Raw genomic sequence first — 17,295 nt, 5'->3', positions numbered from 1 at the left:
CCTCGGAAACCCTGTACAGGGTCGCTATGGGTCGGAACCGACTCGACGGCACTTAACAACAACAACATAAAGGCACAAAGTGGCTAGCTTACAAGTTTTTAAGAGGGGGTCAGTTTTAGAGTGTTCAGGGGAAGGTAGAATCCACACTGAATAGTTTTCATCTTGTCTAGCTGGGTCTGGTGACAGGAAATGGGGATAGGATTAATTTGATTCAATAGTGAGTAATTTTATTATGACACTGTGATTGTCACAACTGCAAAGGTAGACAATGTGTAATGAAAAGGGGGAAATAGTTAACCTTACATTACAGGATCCTAGGATCCTAGGACCATCAAGAGAAAAGAAAGCATGAATGGAATGAGAGACCCGAACCAGAGACAGACGCAGTGACACCAGAGATGGAGGCAGAGATTATAACATGGAGAGAGAGAGCAACTGATGACTCTAGACTCATGGAAAGAGCAAGACTGAGAGCTGGTGGCCAGGAGGCAGGCTTGCAGATTGTGCCCTTTGCTTGTTTAAATGATTATATACTCCTACGTGTTTTTGTGTACATCAAAAACAAAACAGAAGAAATAGAAGCAAATGCTGTTAACAGATGATGAACAGAGGGGATTGCAATCATTGCAATGAAACAAAATACAATAGGTTAAGTCATAAACCGATATTCTCCCATATAAACTATCACTCAATTTACAATAAAAACTTTAAGGAAAAAAAAAAAGTAGTAATAATACTCTGGGATAAAATAGTCTTTAACTCAAATGTGTTATAAGAAACCAAAAAATCCAAATGAAACCTACTCTCACTGAGTTGATTCCAACGCACAGTGACCCCGTAGGACAGACTAGAAGTGTTCCACTGCATTTCCAAGGCTGCTCTTGTCTATGCAGAGTCCTGGTGTGGTGCTGTAGGACAAGCACTGGACTGCCACTGCAAGGTTGGCAGTTCAAACCCACTAGCTGCTCATTGGAAACCCTATATAGGGTCACCAGGAGTTGAAATAACTTGATGGCACTTAACAACAATTCTCTCTGGAAGCAGACTGCAAAACCTTTCTTCCATGAAGTGGCTGGTACATTTGAACTGCTGACATTTGAGTTTGCAGTCTAATGCTTAACCCATAGCACCACCCGGGCACTAATAAGAGAAAACGAAGGGCATTAGATTAAGGTGCCAAACTACCATGAGGACATAACCATAATAAGTGTTTATTCACCCAATGACCGAGTTCCAAAATACATAAAAGAGACAGACAGTTCTACAATGTGGCACTGTAGCATAAACACTGGATCACAGATCTGTTTATACTGCAAGATCAGTGATTAAAACTCACCAGCCACTCCTTGGAAATCAAATAGAGGGTCACTATGAGTCAGACAGACTCAACAGCACTGTCAATAACAACAACAACGCATTATTATTAAGAGACTTTTACATATCATTACAAATATAGTCAACAAAGATACTGATGATCTAAACTAAACAATCAACCAATTTAACCTTGTAGATATACACAACCCACCCTTCAAAACAGCACAGCACATCTTCTCTTCCAAAACCATATTTTAGAATACAAAGCAAACCTCATTAAATTTTAAATAGATATACATGGAGTCCTGATGTGACACTGTGCTCTGGACTAAATCACAAGGTCGGTGGTTGAAGCTCACCACTTGCTCGTCGGAAACCCCTGTATACAGGGTAGCTATGATTTGGAACCGACTCAATGGCATTAACTACAACAACAATATACGTATATATATTTCACTGGTTTTGCTTCTCTAGAAAACCAGGCCTAAGATAGGATCCATCTACCTGAATGCTTGCTGAGGCATAGATATATGCTTAATGAAAAATGTCAAACCATGTGAGATCCCAACTTCAGTAGCTATTGAATCAATGGTATTGCTAAGGTCTTCAAATTTCAGCCATAGTTTTCTCATTTGTCAAGGATGAGTCTTCTCTCTTTTGTCTCATATTTAGGATCTTTCTGACATTCCATCAAATGCTTGAGTCATTTAAAACCTATTTTTATATTTGGGGCAGCATTTTCATGAACTAGTTACAAAGCTTCAATGATTTGGGAAGGTGTCCACAAAAGTTTTGTTAAAAATTTGATAGAGCTCTGACCTCAAAATCATTGTTTCCATGACACAAAAATAATCCTTTTTTTGTTTGTTTGTTTTATAAGACATCCTGAAGAAACTAAGACAAGTGTATTACTGAGAGAAATTGTCAGCAGCCATCCACTAATCACAGAGACATGTTTAGACACATTTTGTTTGGAATAAAACCTTGTATGTATCAGTTAGAACCATGGCATCAATACTTTTTGCCTTACTCTTATATTGCTGACGTTTGATGTCTTTTGAGTCCATATATTTTAATTTCTGATACAAAAAATAATTCAGTACGTCATTTTCATTTTAAATATAGATATACAGATAGAGATAGATTAATTTCGGTTTCTGTGTAACTTGTTTATATAAACATACTTATCATATTTTAATTTCATTCACAAATCTTGCCCTGCAAAAACCAGATCCAATCTAAAGATGACAGTGGATAACTGTAGCTTAACCAACTAGTAGTTTCGGTTGCAGCTTGCTACAGGGTCACTCTGAGCCAGAATGGCCACAAAATTTCGCTATTAAATTTTATGTATCTCCTACTAATTATTTAAGTGGACAATTTAAATTTTACTACTACTACTATATTAGAAAGATTATTTACATACACACACCCTTCTAATCAAATAGTCATTTATAGGTAAGAGGTAAAAATAGAACATGTACAAGTTCATTTGGGTTCAAAGTTAAAAGCAAGATTCTTCTTTTCCATTTCTCTATTTTTAGAGAGCTTAAAAAAAAGTTATAAAAAAATGCTTTGGTATATTTGCCAGTGAGGTATGATGTGATCAATATTTATGAATCTATCCAGTCTTTCATATTGTACGGATTTATAGCTATCACTGGTCTCAATATACTTCATATTACTGCAGAATTTATTTCTAATTTCAAAGTCTGCCATACAACCATATCCTCTTGATTAGTACTGAGCTTTCTCCCTACTTGAAGCTCATGCTGAACGAAGGACAAGGTGAATGACAAGCCTTTATTTGCTGAAAAGCCTCTGCCTACATAAAACTGGAATGAACAAATCATGAAACTGTCATCTGCAACCTTCACTGCAAATCTTTCCACTAGCAGTCATTTTGAGGTGATTTTTCCCTTAATCATGTCCATTGAGATATAAACCTGAATTCTGAATGGACACTGTGTTTGAAACCTCTGTTTCTTAATTATTTCCTTTGTTGCTCTTCTTAAGTGCCATCAAGTCCATTCAGACTTATAGACACCCTGTATAAGGTGTATAAGGTGAATTTGAACCCCTGACCTTGCAGTTCAAATCGACCTTGGGGTCCATTGCTTATCCTACAGTGTCACACTAGGACTCCATTTATTTCACTTGTTGTTGTTGTTAAGTGCCTTGGGGTCGGTTCCAACTCATAGGGAACCTGCATTGGGCTTCCAATGAACAGCTGGTGAGTTTGAACTGCTGATCTTGAGGTTCAAACCGATCTTGTGGTCTAGTGTTTATCTTGCAATGCCACACCAGGATTCCAATTACTTCCTTGGAGGAAAGCAAAATGTGCTAGAAGAAAGCTACTATTTTATCCATGCCAATAAAGGTCTACTATCTTTCTTGAAACTAAACAAAAAGCAATAGATGACAGAAAATAGGGAACACTTATGTAGCAATTTACAGTCTATAAGTTCCTTTTACATACATTTATTGCATTTGGTTTTTGAGACAATTATCTACTGCACTTTACAGTGGAAGAAAGGGAGCCTTGGAAAGGTTAAATAATATTGTCTAAGACTCTACGCATAAATATAGGCTATTTTCCAATAGATACTTAAATGTCTAGAAGTAAACCAGACAAGGATGTAGAGATGAAATATAGACACATCTCATAGAGTAGGAGAAAATAATGTTAAAAGATCAAATAACTGAAATATGCTACACTTAGACCACCAGTGAACACCTCAGGGAAAGTGGCAGGCTTGGTTCAGTATTTCTTTAAGGGAAAAGAATCTTTGAGGTAGAAAATTAAAAACAAAACCAAAAAACAGATTATTTAATGATTTCTCTCAATACTTTTTAAAACTTTTTATTGTGTTCAGAATGAAAGTTTACTGAGCAAATTGGTTTTCTATTTAACAACTCATGCACATTTTATTTTGTAACATCAAGTACAGTCTCCACAATGTAACCCAACTCCCTGCCTCCCTGTGTTTAATGTTTCCATTTGTCCTTCTTTCTATCTATTCTTGCCTTCTGAGTTTTATCCCGAGTAAGTGCTGCCCTTTTGATGTCCTATGGTTGATTTTTCTGAAGAGTGGGTCTCTTCCTGCTGTTGGTTTTCACCATGTAGGTCTGTCTACTGTTTGGCTAAAAGTTGAGCCATGGAAGCGAGTTCAGTTTCAGGCCTGAAGGATGACTAGGACCTTAGTCTCAGGGGATTATTTTCCTTATTTTCTTTTACCTTGACAGGAAAAAATAAATTCTGAACAGAATGAATAAATTTATGGCCATATCCTGTGAAGTAAACAAACACCTTGAAAGGATTGGTTCTTTACCCTTTTAGTTGCAAAAAAAAAAAAAAAGTTGTTTCTGGTAAGTGCAGTCAAGTCAGTTCCAACTCACACTGACCCTGTGTTGTGTTTCCAAGGAACAGCTGGTATGTTTGAACTACCGACCTTGTGGTTCACAGTACAATGCTGATCCGGTGCACCACACCAGGAGTCCATTTAAATTGTAGTAACTCTTTTTATAAGGAGCACTGGTAGTGCAGTGTTTGATGTGCTTGTCTGCAAACCTGAATGTCAATAGTTCAAAACCACCAACTGCTCCTCAGGAGAAAAAAATGAAGATAAAGCAGTCTGTTTTCATAAAAACCTAGAGCCTTCGAAACCCTAAGGCAGTTCTATTCTGCTTATAGAATGACTGTGAGTTGGAATTAACTTGATAACAGTGGGTTTGATTATAATTTTTTAATCCTTTTCCTATTGAGACAATAATTTAATTTAATTGAAAGCCACTGACTAACATTAGATTAAGAAGTACACCCCCTTTGTCTTTAGTTACATTCTCTCTTACAGAGTTACTTAGATGCTATTACACGGACAAATTAAATTCTAACAGATCAGTGAAGTGTAAAAATGAATTGTCCAATTTTTTTATTGCTTCACAAAAATCCACTGATGTTACTATATGAAAGTCAACATTTAGTAAAAAAAAAAATTATAATAATTTACATTTACTCTATAAATATATATGTTTATAACCAGCACGTAGTGGTTACGAATCAGGCTGCTAATCTCATGGTCAGCAGTTCGAAACTACCAGCTGTTCTGCTGGAGAAAGATGAGGCTTTCTGTTCCCGTAAAGATTTACAGCTTCGGAAACCCTGTACGGAGTCACTATGAGTTGGAACCCACTCCATGGCACATAACAACAACACCATAACCGATTGTGCATTTGCATTTCTAAATACTCTTCTCATATTGATAACAACTCACAAAAACAGATCTAAAAGACTTTGCATGTACACCTTCGTGGTCATGGTCAGATCTGAATATTTTCACTAATCCTAGGCTATCAGAGAACTCATGATATGAAGCTGTAGGATCAGCAGTGCACAGTGAACCAAAAGTTTGGCAGTTCAAATCCACCAGCTGCTCCTCAGAAATCCTACACAGGGTCACTATGAGTTGGAATCGACTCAATGGCACTTAGCAGCAACAAGAGGCTATAAGATATACTACACCTAAACAAAGGAGCTCTGGTGGCATAGTGGTTACAAATCGGGCTGCAAACCTCAAGGTCAGCAGTTTGAAACTACCAGCTGTTCTGTGGGAGAAAAATGAGGCTTTCTGCTCCCGTAAAGATTTACAGCCTCGGAAACCCTGTTACAGGGTCGCTATGAGTCGGAACTGACTCCATGGCACATAACCACCACCACCTTAACAAAATATTTAAAAATTTTGACATTTGCAATCAGTAGACTTTTTCAACTGAGGATAGGTAATTGATAACAGCTCACAATTTTCTAAGTGTCTATGACTGAAAGACCCTTCCCTACGACAATGCAAGTCTCTTTTATCACCTGTTTTGGAGGGGGGGAAATAAAACCTGTATTAGACAATATCCAATGTTAACATTAAACATATAGTCTATATTTGCTTCTATGGAAGGCATCATTTGTTATCTTGCTTAAGCAAATTTACATTTAAGCAAACATTTTTAGTAGTATGTATTCTACTGGTGATCATATGGATTTTCCCCACAGTTGATTTGTACATGATAGGGTATGAAGAATCCATCATTTCTTCCCATGTCATCTTTATTCTACCTTCAATGTTTTGGTTGCTTAATTGAAAATGTTCCAAACTACCTGTGCCATAGTCATAGCTGCATTTCCAGTCCCCTAGCTTTCAACCCCTCCACCTGACAGTTATTTTCAATTACCTTCCATTTCAGGTCTCTGCCAGGAAACAGTGTGGCTAAGAAACTGGAATGATTGTAACAAAAGCAGAGCCCATTTGATTGTGAACTCTTAAATCCATCTTATCCTCCCTTCTACGTTAGCACCCTCTCAGTGCCAAGTAACTGCTGACTTACCTACCCAGTCACCAAACTCTTCTTAGTTTATAACTCTCTACATTCCAGTTTGCTGATTGGTCACAATTTTCATTGTGCTAACTTGATGCTAACTTAATTTATTTATTTGCAAATCTGACTACTAAAACTCTCTGTTTTCCTAATACCTGACACATGGATTCTCCATAGTTTGGCTGGGCTACGCACTAAATAGTGAACTTGGAACCGCTAGTGGATCTCATTCATTTGGAACCACAACACAGGAAGCAAAACCAAACAAAATAAAAGCAAAACAAATCATAACTCTTCTTCTCAGTTCTCAGAAGATGAATACGAGCACCATCAATTGTCTTGTTGTGACCTGATGCACAACAGAATGAAACACTGCCCGGTCCTGCACCATCCTCACAATTGTTGTTATGCTTGAGTCCACTGCTGCTGCCGCTGCGCCAATCCATCTTGTTAGGGGTCTTTCTCTTCTTCACCAAGCCTCTATTTTACCAACATAATGTTCATCCCCATGGACTGGTCCCTCCTGATAACACGTTGAAAGCATGAAAGATGAAATCTTGCCATACTGGTTTCTAAGGAGCATCCTGGCTATACTGCCTTCCAACACAGATTTATTTGTTCTTATGGAAGGCCATGGTACCGTCAATATTCTTCTCCAACACCATAACTCAAATGCATCCATTTGTCTATGGTCTTCCTTATTCACTGTTCAACTTCCATATGCTTATGAGACTATTGATAATACCATGGCTTGAGTCAGGTGCACCTTAGTCCTCAAACTGACATTTTTGCTCTGGAACACTTTAAAGAGGTCTTAAGCAGAAAATTTGCCTAATGCAATGCATCCTTTGATCTCTTGATGGCTGCTTGCATGAGTGTTCACTGTGGGTCCAAAATGAGTCTTTGAAAACTTCAGTCTTTTCTCCATCGATCATGATGTTATTTATTGGTCCACTTGTGAGATTTTTTTATTTCTTTACATTGAGGTGCAATTCATACTGAATACTGTGGTCTTTCATCTTCATCAGTAAGTATTTTAAGTTCTCTTCACTTTCAGCAAGCAAGGTAGTATCATCTGCATATTGCAGGTTGTTAATGAGACTTCCTCCAATCTTGATGTCCCACTTTTCTTCATATAATCCAGCTTCCCGGTTTATTTGTTCAGCATACAGATATAATAAGTATGGTAAAAGAATACAGCCCTGGTGCTCACATTTCCTGATATTTAAACCATTAAATAATCCCTTTGTTCTGCTGAATGACTGCCTCTTGGTCTATGTTTAGGTTCCTCATGAGCACAATCAAGTGTTCTGGAATACCCATTCTTTGCAATGTTGTCCATAGTTTTGTAATAATCTACACAGTAGAAAACCTTTTCATAGTCAACAAAGAAAAAGTAAACATCTTTCTGGTATCCTCTGCTTTCAGCCAAGATCCATCTGACATCAATAATGATATCCCTATTTCCATACCTTCTTCTGAATCCAGCTTCAATTTCTGGCAGTCCAAGAGGGATTTGATGTACTGTTGCAGCCATTTTTTAATTGTCTTGAGCAAAACGTTCCTTGCGTGTTCTATTAATGATACTGTTCAATAACTGGCTAAATTGTTTTAAATTCTACTCACCACAATTATATTATATGGCTAAGCATTTTGGGTGTTTATGCAGTTTTTTTTTAAGTTAAAATTTTTATTATGAATTGAAAGATAGTTTACATGGGACAGCATTGGTTTTATACTCATTGTTTCATTGCAATGATTACAATCCCCTCCATGCATCGTCATTCAACAGTATTTGCTTCTGTTTCCTCTGTTTTTTGTTTTTAGCTCTTTGTTGTTTGTTTTGGGAGTGGGATATACACAAAACCATTGTGCAATCTTTGTAAGTGTGCAGGTGGACGTATATGTGTGTACATGTTCATATGCATGTGCATTTGTGTTATATTCAGAGAGAGATATGCAGCAGTCTGGAACCTTGCCTATGGTATTACAATGTCAGAAATGCCCATTTTTGATAGAACCTACCACAGCAGGATGGTTTTTAAACACCATTGATTTTGCTCTTTACCTCAAGAAACCCTTTTTAATTGGCATATTGCATAGCACACATTTAAAACATTTCCCCAAAATTTATTTTCTGGAGAGTAAACAAGTCATTAGCTCTGTTTAATTTAGTAGATGATATTTACTTTATTCCCCAAGTCACTAATTGCTGAATATGGAGCAGATAACTATATATAAAAGACTAGGTTGAAACTGCATTAGGCTTATGTAAATCCCATCCAACAATGGACAGTGACTCTAATAGGTCATTGTCTGTGCTTCAGTGAGAAGCAGATTGGTGTGTTTGCCAAGAGTGACTCTCAGCTAAGAGCTTGTGGACAGGCCAAAGCTAACCAGCTGGGCAATGAGGGTCCACAAAGTGCCTGAAAATGTATGGCGACCATTTATTGTTAAATCTTAAACAGAGAGGGCTATGTTCTTTCCACCAGGGTCAGCCTTGTTGCTTAATTTATATTTATAGCTGGCCTCCCCACCATCTGTGCACATAGCGTGCCTTGCATCTCTGAGCAATCGGAGAGGCATTATTTGAAGACCTGATTAAATAGCCAGGAAAAAGCAATCCATCATTTATAAGGGGGAATGTAAGTCTGCCACAATGGTGTCCTATCACGCTGTGGGATTTTTGTCTTCATTTTCTTTTACTTTCACTCTAATCCCAGTGCCAAATACAATAAACACTGACCAAGAAGGCAGAATCTACTAACATTTTAACATCTAGATGGAAGAACAATGGATTACCAAGACATTTCCCGGCTGGCTAAAGTGAGGAAGTAAATGACATTTCTTCTGAGAGGAGTCTTGTCTCTTTCTGGGTACATAGACTTAAATGAATCAGAGCCCAAGTTGAATGTAAGGTGTTAATAAAGGTTAAGAGAAAATCCGACCTTCCCCAGCATAAATGAAATGCAATGTCTATAATCAGTTTATTAAATGAACTGAATTACTAGAGTAGTGAAAGCAAAGAGCTTTATCTTCCTTCTGTCATCCACTGTCCAACACACACTCAGAGTTCTCTTTCCATACCTGGTAACAATCTGGGCCAACCCTCTCACCATAGGGTCATATTAATATATTTTTAAAAGCACCAGACCAAAAGGTCAGTTAGAACCTCAAGGTTGGTAGTTCAAACCCACCAACCCCTTCTCAGAAACCCTACATAGCGTCGTTATGAGTCAGAACTGATTTGATGGCCTTTAACAACGGCAACACTATCTTCAGGTGTTAAAACAACAATAAATCCAGTGGGATATAAACTAAAACATCAACCTAATATTCAATTTAAAGTTTCTCCTTAACTCTCAGAGTAGACCTGAGACCAAAAATACAGAAGAGGACAGCGACACCATCGCCTGTATTTTATTTTTATTTTTTAACTCTCTTGTATCTAGTGAGCTGAGTCTGCTAGGACTCCTCTGGGGTTAGAGTGGGGACAGTAGACTTGGATTGAAGACAATGCTATTTTCTGTAGCTTGTGCTCTCAAAAGCTCACAGTCCTACAATATCAGCGACCCACTGGTAAATACAGAGTCCTCATGAGGTGTTGTAGATTAAGCACTGGACCATAAAGTCAGTTTGAAACACAAGGTTGGCAGTTCAAACTCACCAGTCCCTCCTCAGAAAATCTACACTGGGTTGCTATGAGTCAACAATGACTCGACAACACTTAACAACAACTAGAAAATACATGAGTAGACATACAGGCTGAACAGGTGTAGAAGGTTAGAGTGGGAGTATACCCACACATATATAAAGGTTTGATAGAGGCTAATTGTACATGGGTATTTTACTTTTGCTGCAAATATATCCATGAATGTGGTGAGGCATACAGGAAGGCCAGTTGTGAAAACTTCTTAGATATTACCAAATGCAATGAGGGAATGAGTTGCTGGGTTCAGGACCATCGTCTTTGGGCACCATGGCCAATTGGAATAACAGAGTCCCCAAAGACAATGCTGTACATCCTACTTTGCTGAGTATCACCTGGGATCTTAAAAGCTCAGAAGCATTTATCTAAGGTGCAACTATTGGTCTCTCCATGGGGAAGAAAGAAGAGAGATGAAAATTGAAGCCACTTGGAAACAATTAAGCCAATGGACTAATGGACCATGTGATCATTAGTCTCCTCAATCTGGAACCAGAAGAACTAGATGGTGACTTGTTGCCAATAGCTACTGTTCTGAAAGGAATCACATTAGAAGGTTCTGGATCGAGTGGTCGAAAATGAGAAACAAAACTCAACAGACCAGACTTACTGGTCAGACAGAGACCGATGAAACTTCAAGACTATGGCTTTTGGTCACCCTTCAAGTCTAGAACTGAATTTATCTCTGAAGCGCAATTTTCAGCCCAAAAATAGATTGCTATATAGAGGGGGCAGCAGTACTAGAAAGGTACAGACACCGTAGAATAGTAAATGATTTGAGAACAAAAGGGCAGGATTTACCCAAGGACAAAATTCAGAAGGCTATGAAAGAAGGAATGGAAACAAGAAATACAGGGAGGCATTTAGGTAACTGATGTTACGTTGAGGGGAATGCAATCATTGAGATGAAAGAAAATATGTGATTTGTTGAATGTAAAACTAATGATCTGCTCTACAAATCCTCACTGAATTCACAATAAATGGTTAAAAAGAAAAGTCTAGTCATATAGGGCATTGCCTCTTTTCCATGAGCTTCTTCTGTGATTTCTTCAGAGTTCCCCTTTTGTAATTAATCCTCTAATTGCATCCTTCTCTGAAGTAGGCAAGACCCATTCTGATTGGCCCCTACCCCAGTCCAATCCTGGCTCCTGCCCTCTAACGATGTTGCTCTCATTTGGTGGGGTAGCTCCAGCAGACTGGATTTATTGGGTAGAGTCGTTTCAAGATGACTTCAGTGCTGATTTCTCCCAGTCCAGCTCTCAGACTGGTGTCACAGTGGTGGAAGTAGGGCTTCTTCCCACTGTTGACTCTTCTTTTTCATTCTGCCATTGTTGGAAACTCAAGACTGCTCCCAGTCAGAAGAAGTTCCCAGTCTCCTAATTTTGCTAGTACCTTCCTAACCCTCTCTCCGTGGGACTTTAATGGCTTCTCTGCTTGACTTATAAGAAAGGAAAACACTGTGAATTCTCTCCCTACAAAGCATCCTCCATCCCTATGGGCAACTGCAAGAATGGTTACTGGGCCAGTGAGGTCAGCACCTAGAAAGTTCTAGTAGGACGTATCTCACACCTCTCTGGAAATATCAGGGTATGTATCTCCCATTTTTCTCAGCTTTATGGTCATAGCTGAAAATCAGGTTTAACCAGAATTCTCTTAATCTGCATGGTGTACCTGTAACAGGCAGTAGTATGTTAAACATGGCCAAGGAGCTCTGGTAGCGTAGTGGTTACGAATCAGGCTGCGAACCTCAAGGTCGGCAGTTCAAAACTACCAACTATTCTGTGGGAGAAAGATGAGGCTTTCTGTTCCCATAAAGATTTACAGCCTTGGAAAGCCTGTGCAGGGTCACTATGAGTCGGAACCGACTCCACGGTACTTAACAACAACATGAGAGGGTACTGCTTATAAAACACAACTCACATGAGAGGCACTAGTTTTAATTTCCTTTTCTCCTACTTGTCCATTACTGCTTCTGAAGAATGTCCTTAGTCTCACGAATTATTTACATTAACACTTAAAGCACATTAAATAGAGGTGAAAAATAGTAGTCCACCAAAGAAATCAGTGATTTTGAACAAGGGTCAATTGACCTTCTTAATTCCTAGGAAGTTCTTTGACTCATCTGGGACTGTTGTACGGTTGCTACATTTTCATTTTAATAATGAAAAAAAGTGCAAAGTCATCTTTTTAGCAATATTGTGAAAATCTTCAGAAAGTAGGCTAGGAATGCAAAACACCATAAGGACGAAATAGGCACACTTTAAATCATGAGTGTTACATTGAGACAATGCACAAAACCATAAGGAATGAATAGTCACACTTTAAATCATGAGCGTTACATTGAGACAAGGTCTCTTGTATCACAGTTGCTTTCTTTTAAATGTAGTGCAAGGAGAGATTGAGGAAAGATTAGACCATATCAAGAAGAATGAAAAATAGTTAAAACGGATATAATAGATGATATGAACATGTTTCATGACAGGATTTATTGTTTTACTGAAACCATTTGGGTCAATACAAACAACGACTCAGTCCTTACTTAAAAGAAAAAAGAATGATTCTTTCTTACTTTCTTTAATGCTACATGTCAGTGCATCTAACCAGCAGTGGCAAAACCCCTGCTTTTTCAGGAACTTCATTATTATGGGTCTAACATGAACATATCTAATATAGATTTATAACAGCTTTGAATAAACCACCATATTAAACCTTCAAAAGACTACAAAACAAACTGAAAACTTCATCAGCTATTGCAAAAAGGATTAATTATCCAAATCTAGTCTAAAAGAAGAGAATAAAATCATTTTTTCCCTTCAAGAGACAGTTTCTATTATTTTTCTGTCAACTTCTGTTGATTTAAAACTATAGATTGTATACATATAACAGTCCTGTTATGGTGCTAAAGGATAAGCATTGGACTGCAAGGTCAGTTTGAACTGTAAGGTTGGCAGTTCAAATTCACCAGCTGCTCATCAGTGACACTATACAGGATCTCCAAGGAATGGTGGGTAAATTTGTTGTGCAGCACATGAGCCCACATCATCACACCAGGACTCTGTGTGTATGTATGTATATATAGATAAGTGACTCTCTCTCTCTCTTTATATATATATTGTTGTTATGTGCCGCGGAGTCCATTCCAACTCATAGCAACCCTGCATAGGGTTTCTGAGGAGCGGCTGGTGAATTTGAACCACTGACATTGGAGTTCAAACCGTCCTTATGTTCCAGTGCATTAATATACATGTGTTTGTTGTTATTGTTATGGGCCATCGAGTTGGTTCTGAATCATAGTGACTCTGCATAGGGTTTCCGAGGAGTGGCTGATGAGCTTGAACTGCCAACCTTGCGGTTCAAACCGACTTTGCAGTCCAGCATATTAACCTGCAGCACCACACCAGGACACACATACATGCATGTGTGTGTGTGTGTGTGTGTGTATTGTTGTTGTTTCTAAGTGCTGTCAAGTTGGTTTTGATCCATAGCAACCCTGTATAGGGTTTCCGAGAGCAATTGGTGAGCTTCAACCGCTGACCTTGCAGTTCAAATGGCTTTGTAGTCTGGTGAATTAACCCACAGAGCCACACCAGGTGTCTCTCTCTCTCTCTCTCTCTCTCTCTCTCTCTCTCTCAGTCTCTCTCTTTCTCACTCACATATATGGAGCTCTGGTAGCGTAGTAGTTATGAATAGGGCTGTGAACCGCAAGGTCAGCAGTTCGAAACTACCAGCTGTTCCGCTGGAGAAAGATGAGGCTTTCTGCTCCCGTAAAGATTTACAGCCTTGGAAACCCTGTTCAGGGTCCCTATGGGTCGGAACCGACTTGACAACACTTAACAACAAATATATATATACACACACACACATAGTACACATATATACACACAAACACACATGTGTGTGTGTCTGTGTATATATGGAGCTCTGGTAGTGTAGTGGTTACGAATTAGGCTGTGAACCTCAGGGTCAGCAGTTCGAAACTACCAGCTGTTCCACAGGAGAAAGATGAGGCTTTCTGCACCCGTAAAGATTTACAGCCTCGGAAACCCTATGCAGGGTCGCTATGAGTCAGAACCAACTCCGTGGCACATAAAAACAACAATTACTATATATATATATATATATATACACACACACATATATACATATATATGCATATATGTGTGTATACAAACATGTGAATATAAATAGATACAGATATAGATATATGAATTAAAATTATCTTTGAATTACATTTTTCCACAAACTTTTTTAAGTTCCCTCATGTACATATGTATGTATAAGTACATGTCTGTGTATGTTCCATACATCTGTGAAACTCAGGGGAGGAATTCAGGACATAAAGAATGGCAAATAACAATAACTTAGAGTTTTGTAGACATCCAGAGACCTTATTGCTTATGTGACCATTCCCTCACTGGGAGACCTCCATGCTTCACTGTGGCTATAGAGCCACCATCACAGCAAAGCAAGATGGGAAGGGCAGAGTTTAAAAAGGAATATATATTTGTCTCATTTCTAGAAGGAATATATCATCAATACACAAATACACGCTTTGATCAAGTACAGTTATGTACCATTTAACGTCCATGATATATTCTATGAAACAGGATGTTATATTACTTGGACATTGTAAGAGCACCATATTATATACAAGCAGTTCTCAGATTATGAATGTATTTTGCTCCTATTTATTTTAGTCAAATTTGTACATAAATCAGAACAATTAAGTACCATTCATATCTAATGCGTATTAAAGGTTTATCTTAGTATATATATAGTATAAAGTGTACTTTTGTGTGCATAAAACCCATTAAAAAACAGATGCACTAGAACAAGTTTAGCATAATAATACTGTAATAACAATAATAATGTTTTGATGCATTTAGCAAAAAAGTGGTGCCTGTTGTTATTACGAACCATTGTATGGACCTCAAATTTTCATACAATAGGCTTTATGGGAGTTGGGACCATGGACACATTGCCTGAATAGATATGACACTGTCTATGACAGCAATTTCAAATTGACTTGAGGTAGGTGAATCAACACAGATTTGGATTTTCCATAATTATAGCTGCTTTTCTAGAGTAGAATTCCCAGCATCTTACCAGGCTTAGGGACAATGAGCTGTGCACTGGTCTGGGCATTTCCAGCCTCATTTTCTGCCACACATTGATAAAATCCTTCATCAGACTTCACCACTCCCAAGATCCGTAAGTTGCTTCCTCCCTAGGGAGAAATAAAGCCAGGTAAAATACTTTTTTTAAAAGCTGAAAATTGGCAAAATGAACATGGGCAACACATTAGTAAAATTTTACCAAAGAACCAAGCACATTTCCCATCAATGTTCTCAACCACACGTACATATGCTATGCATTCTATGTGACTTTTTCTGACTTCACACGCATAGGGCTAACATACTTCTGCAGAGAATTACATGCTCAGAAAAATATGCATTATCTTCAATATTGAAATGTGTAGTAAAGAGTAAATTATTTCATTCATTTTGGGAGAAACAATGGTTATTACCAAATGCAACCTTATCCCTTGTTACTGGATGGAGTTTGGGTTAAGTAGCTACTGGGGAACAAACGGTAAAATGAAACAAAAGCACAGACCTTCGAAGTTTCTGAATGAAAGTAATATAGGATGGATATTTTCCAAAGGTGTTTACTCAGAAATATGTCCGCCTATCTTTTTAAAATTGTAATTGCTTTTACATGTATACTTTCAGGCGTTTAGAGAGTAGGGGAATAATGAATATTTCATACTCATGTCATTCTGGTTTCATAACCAAAATGTTCACCTTCAGTAATCCATAAATTAAATATAGCAATTCTAACTCCTGTTTTATATAAATTGAGTCACCATCTTTTTCAAGGACGATGATAAACTGATCTAGAGATAGCATTTAATTATACAAACTCAGTTTATCTTCAATATTAGTGTAAGAATTAGTTCAGTAAGTGAGACATGCTAAATCACTTACCCTGAAGTCATTAAGAGATAAATATTACCTCTTGGGAAATTCTTAATTGTTTTTAGTGTCTTGTACTCAGTTCTCAGCTGATGTAAAATTCCTAGATAAAGTTGGCTAACTTCTAATGAACAATTCTCATATAAGTTACTATTTGTATTAAGTGTTACACATACCACAGACAAGGACTCTGATTTCTGGAGCTATTGGGAGAACATGTCTAAGCACAATTTAATGTGAACAAGGTATAGACGGTATATTTAATTTTTTCAATTTAAGAAAAGAAACATTTAAATGGGCTGATTGTAATGAATCATATTTATAGGAACATTATTCAAACTACAGTAAAAGTAAATGTTACTTTTTATTATGTGCCCTTAAGGACATTCAATATATTTTTTTATATTCAAGTAATATATATTCCAGATATATACAATACATTTCAAGTTGCCCAAAGGAAGTTCATTTTTAATTTAGTTGTAATGGAAATAGCATTACATTTAAGTAACTTATGAATTGGTATGACATTCAAAGGGTAAAATTGTTACCTTTTGTACTTTCTTCCCAATTAATTACACTTGTAACCCAAAGTGAAAAATGGCAAATGGTGATAACAATGCAAAGGTATAGTTTATAGATTTATTCTTTAAAAACTTTTGCAGCATGCCAGCATACATGCACACAAAGAGGTTACAACAGTGTTCATTGACAAATTGTGGAAGAAGCATTCAAGGAGAGGCAGTATATAAAGCCATGGAGAAAACTTGTGTCTAGACTTGCAGGATACCTGGTTCTAGTCCCTTTCTGTCTGGAAGAATTCGCTTATGAGGGGTTATCTTTAACAAGGCCATGTCTGCATCTCAAACATAAGGAACATGAATCTAAAATCTCCTTCTTTATTTGTACAAGTATTAATTATTTGGTATATATATA

The 17,295-nt window shown here is 37.6% G+C and overlaps 1 protein-coding gene across 1 annotated transcript in view; it reads right to left on the bottom strand.

The window, feature by feature from the left end:
* Positions 1-17,295, bottom strand: part of DCC (deleted in colorectal carcinoma) — a 1,585,944-nt gene that overhangs the window by 652,457 nt on the left and 916,192 nt on the right. Inside the window, exon 7 of the mRNA XM_006837499.1 lies at positions 15,494-15,614. Within this exon, the coding sequence (XP_006837562.1) occupies positions 15,494-15,614 (121 nt within the window). The remainder of the gene's footprint in view (positions 1-15,493; positions 15,615-17,295) is intronic.

This window comes from Chrysochloris asiatica, unplaced genomic scaffold (assembly GCF_000296735.1).
Source record: "Chrysochloris asiatica unplaced genomic scaffold, ChrAsi1.0 scaffold00021, whole genome shotgun sequence".
Taxonomy (NCBI): Eukaryota; Metazoa; Chordata; class Mammalia; order Afrosoricida; family Chrysochloridae; genus Chrysochloris; species Chrysochloris asiatica.
Note: the sequence above shows the minus strand (reverse complement) of the source record. Positions and strands in the feature narration are given on the sequence as shown.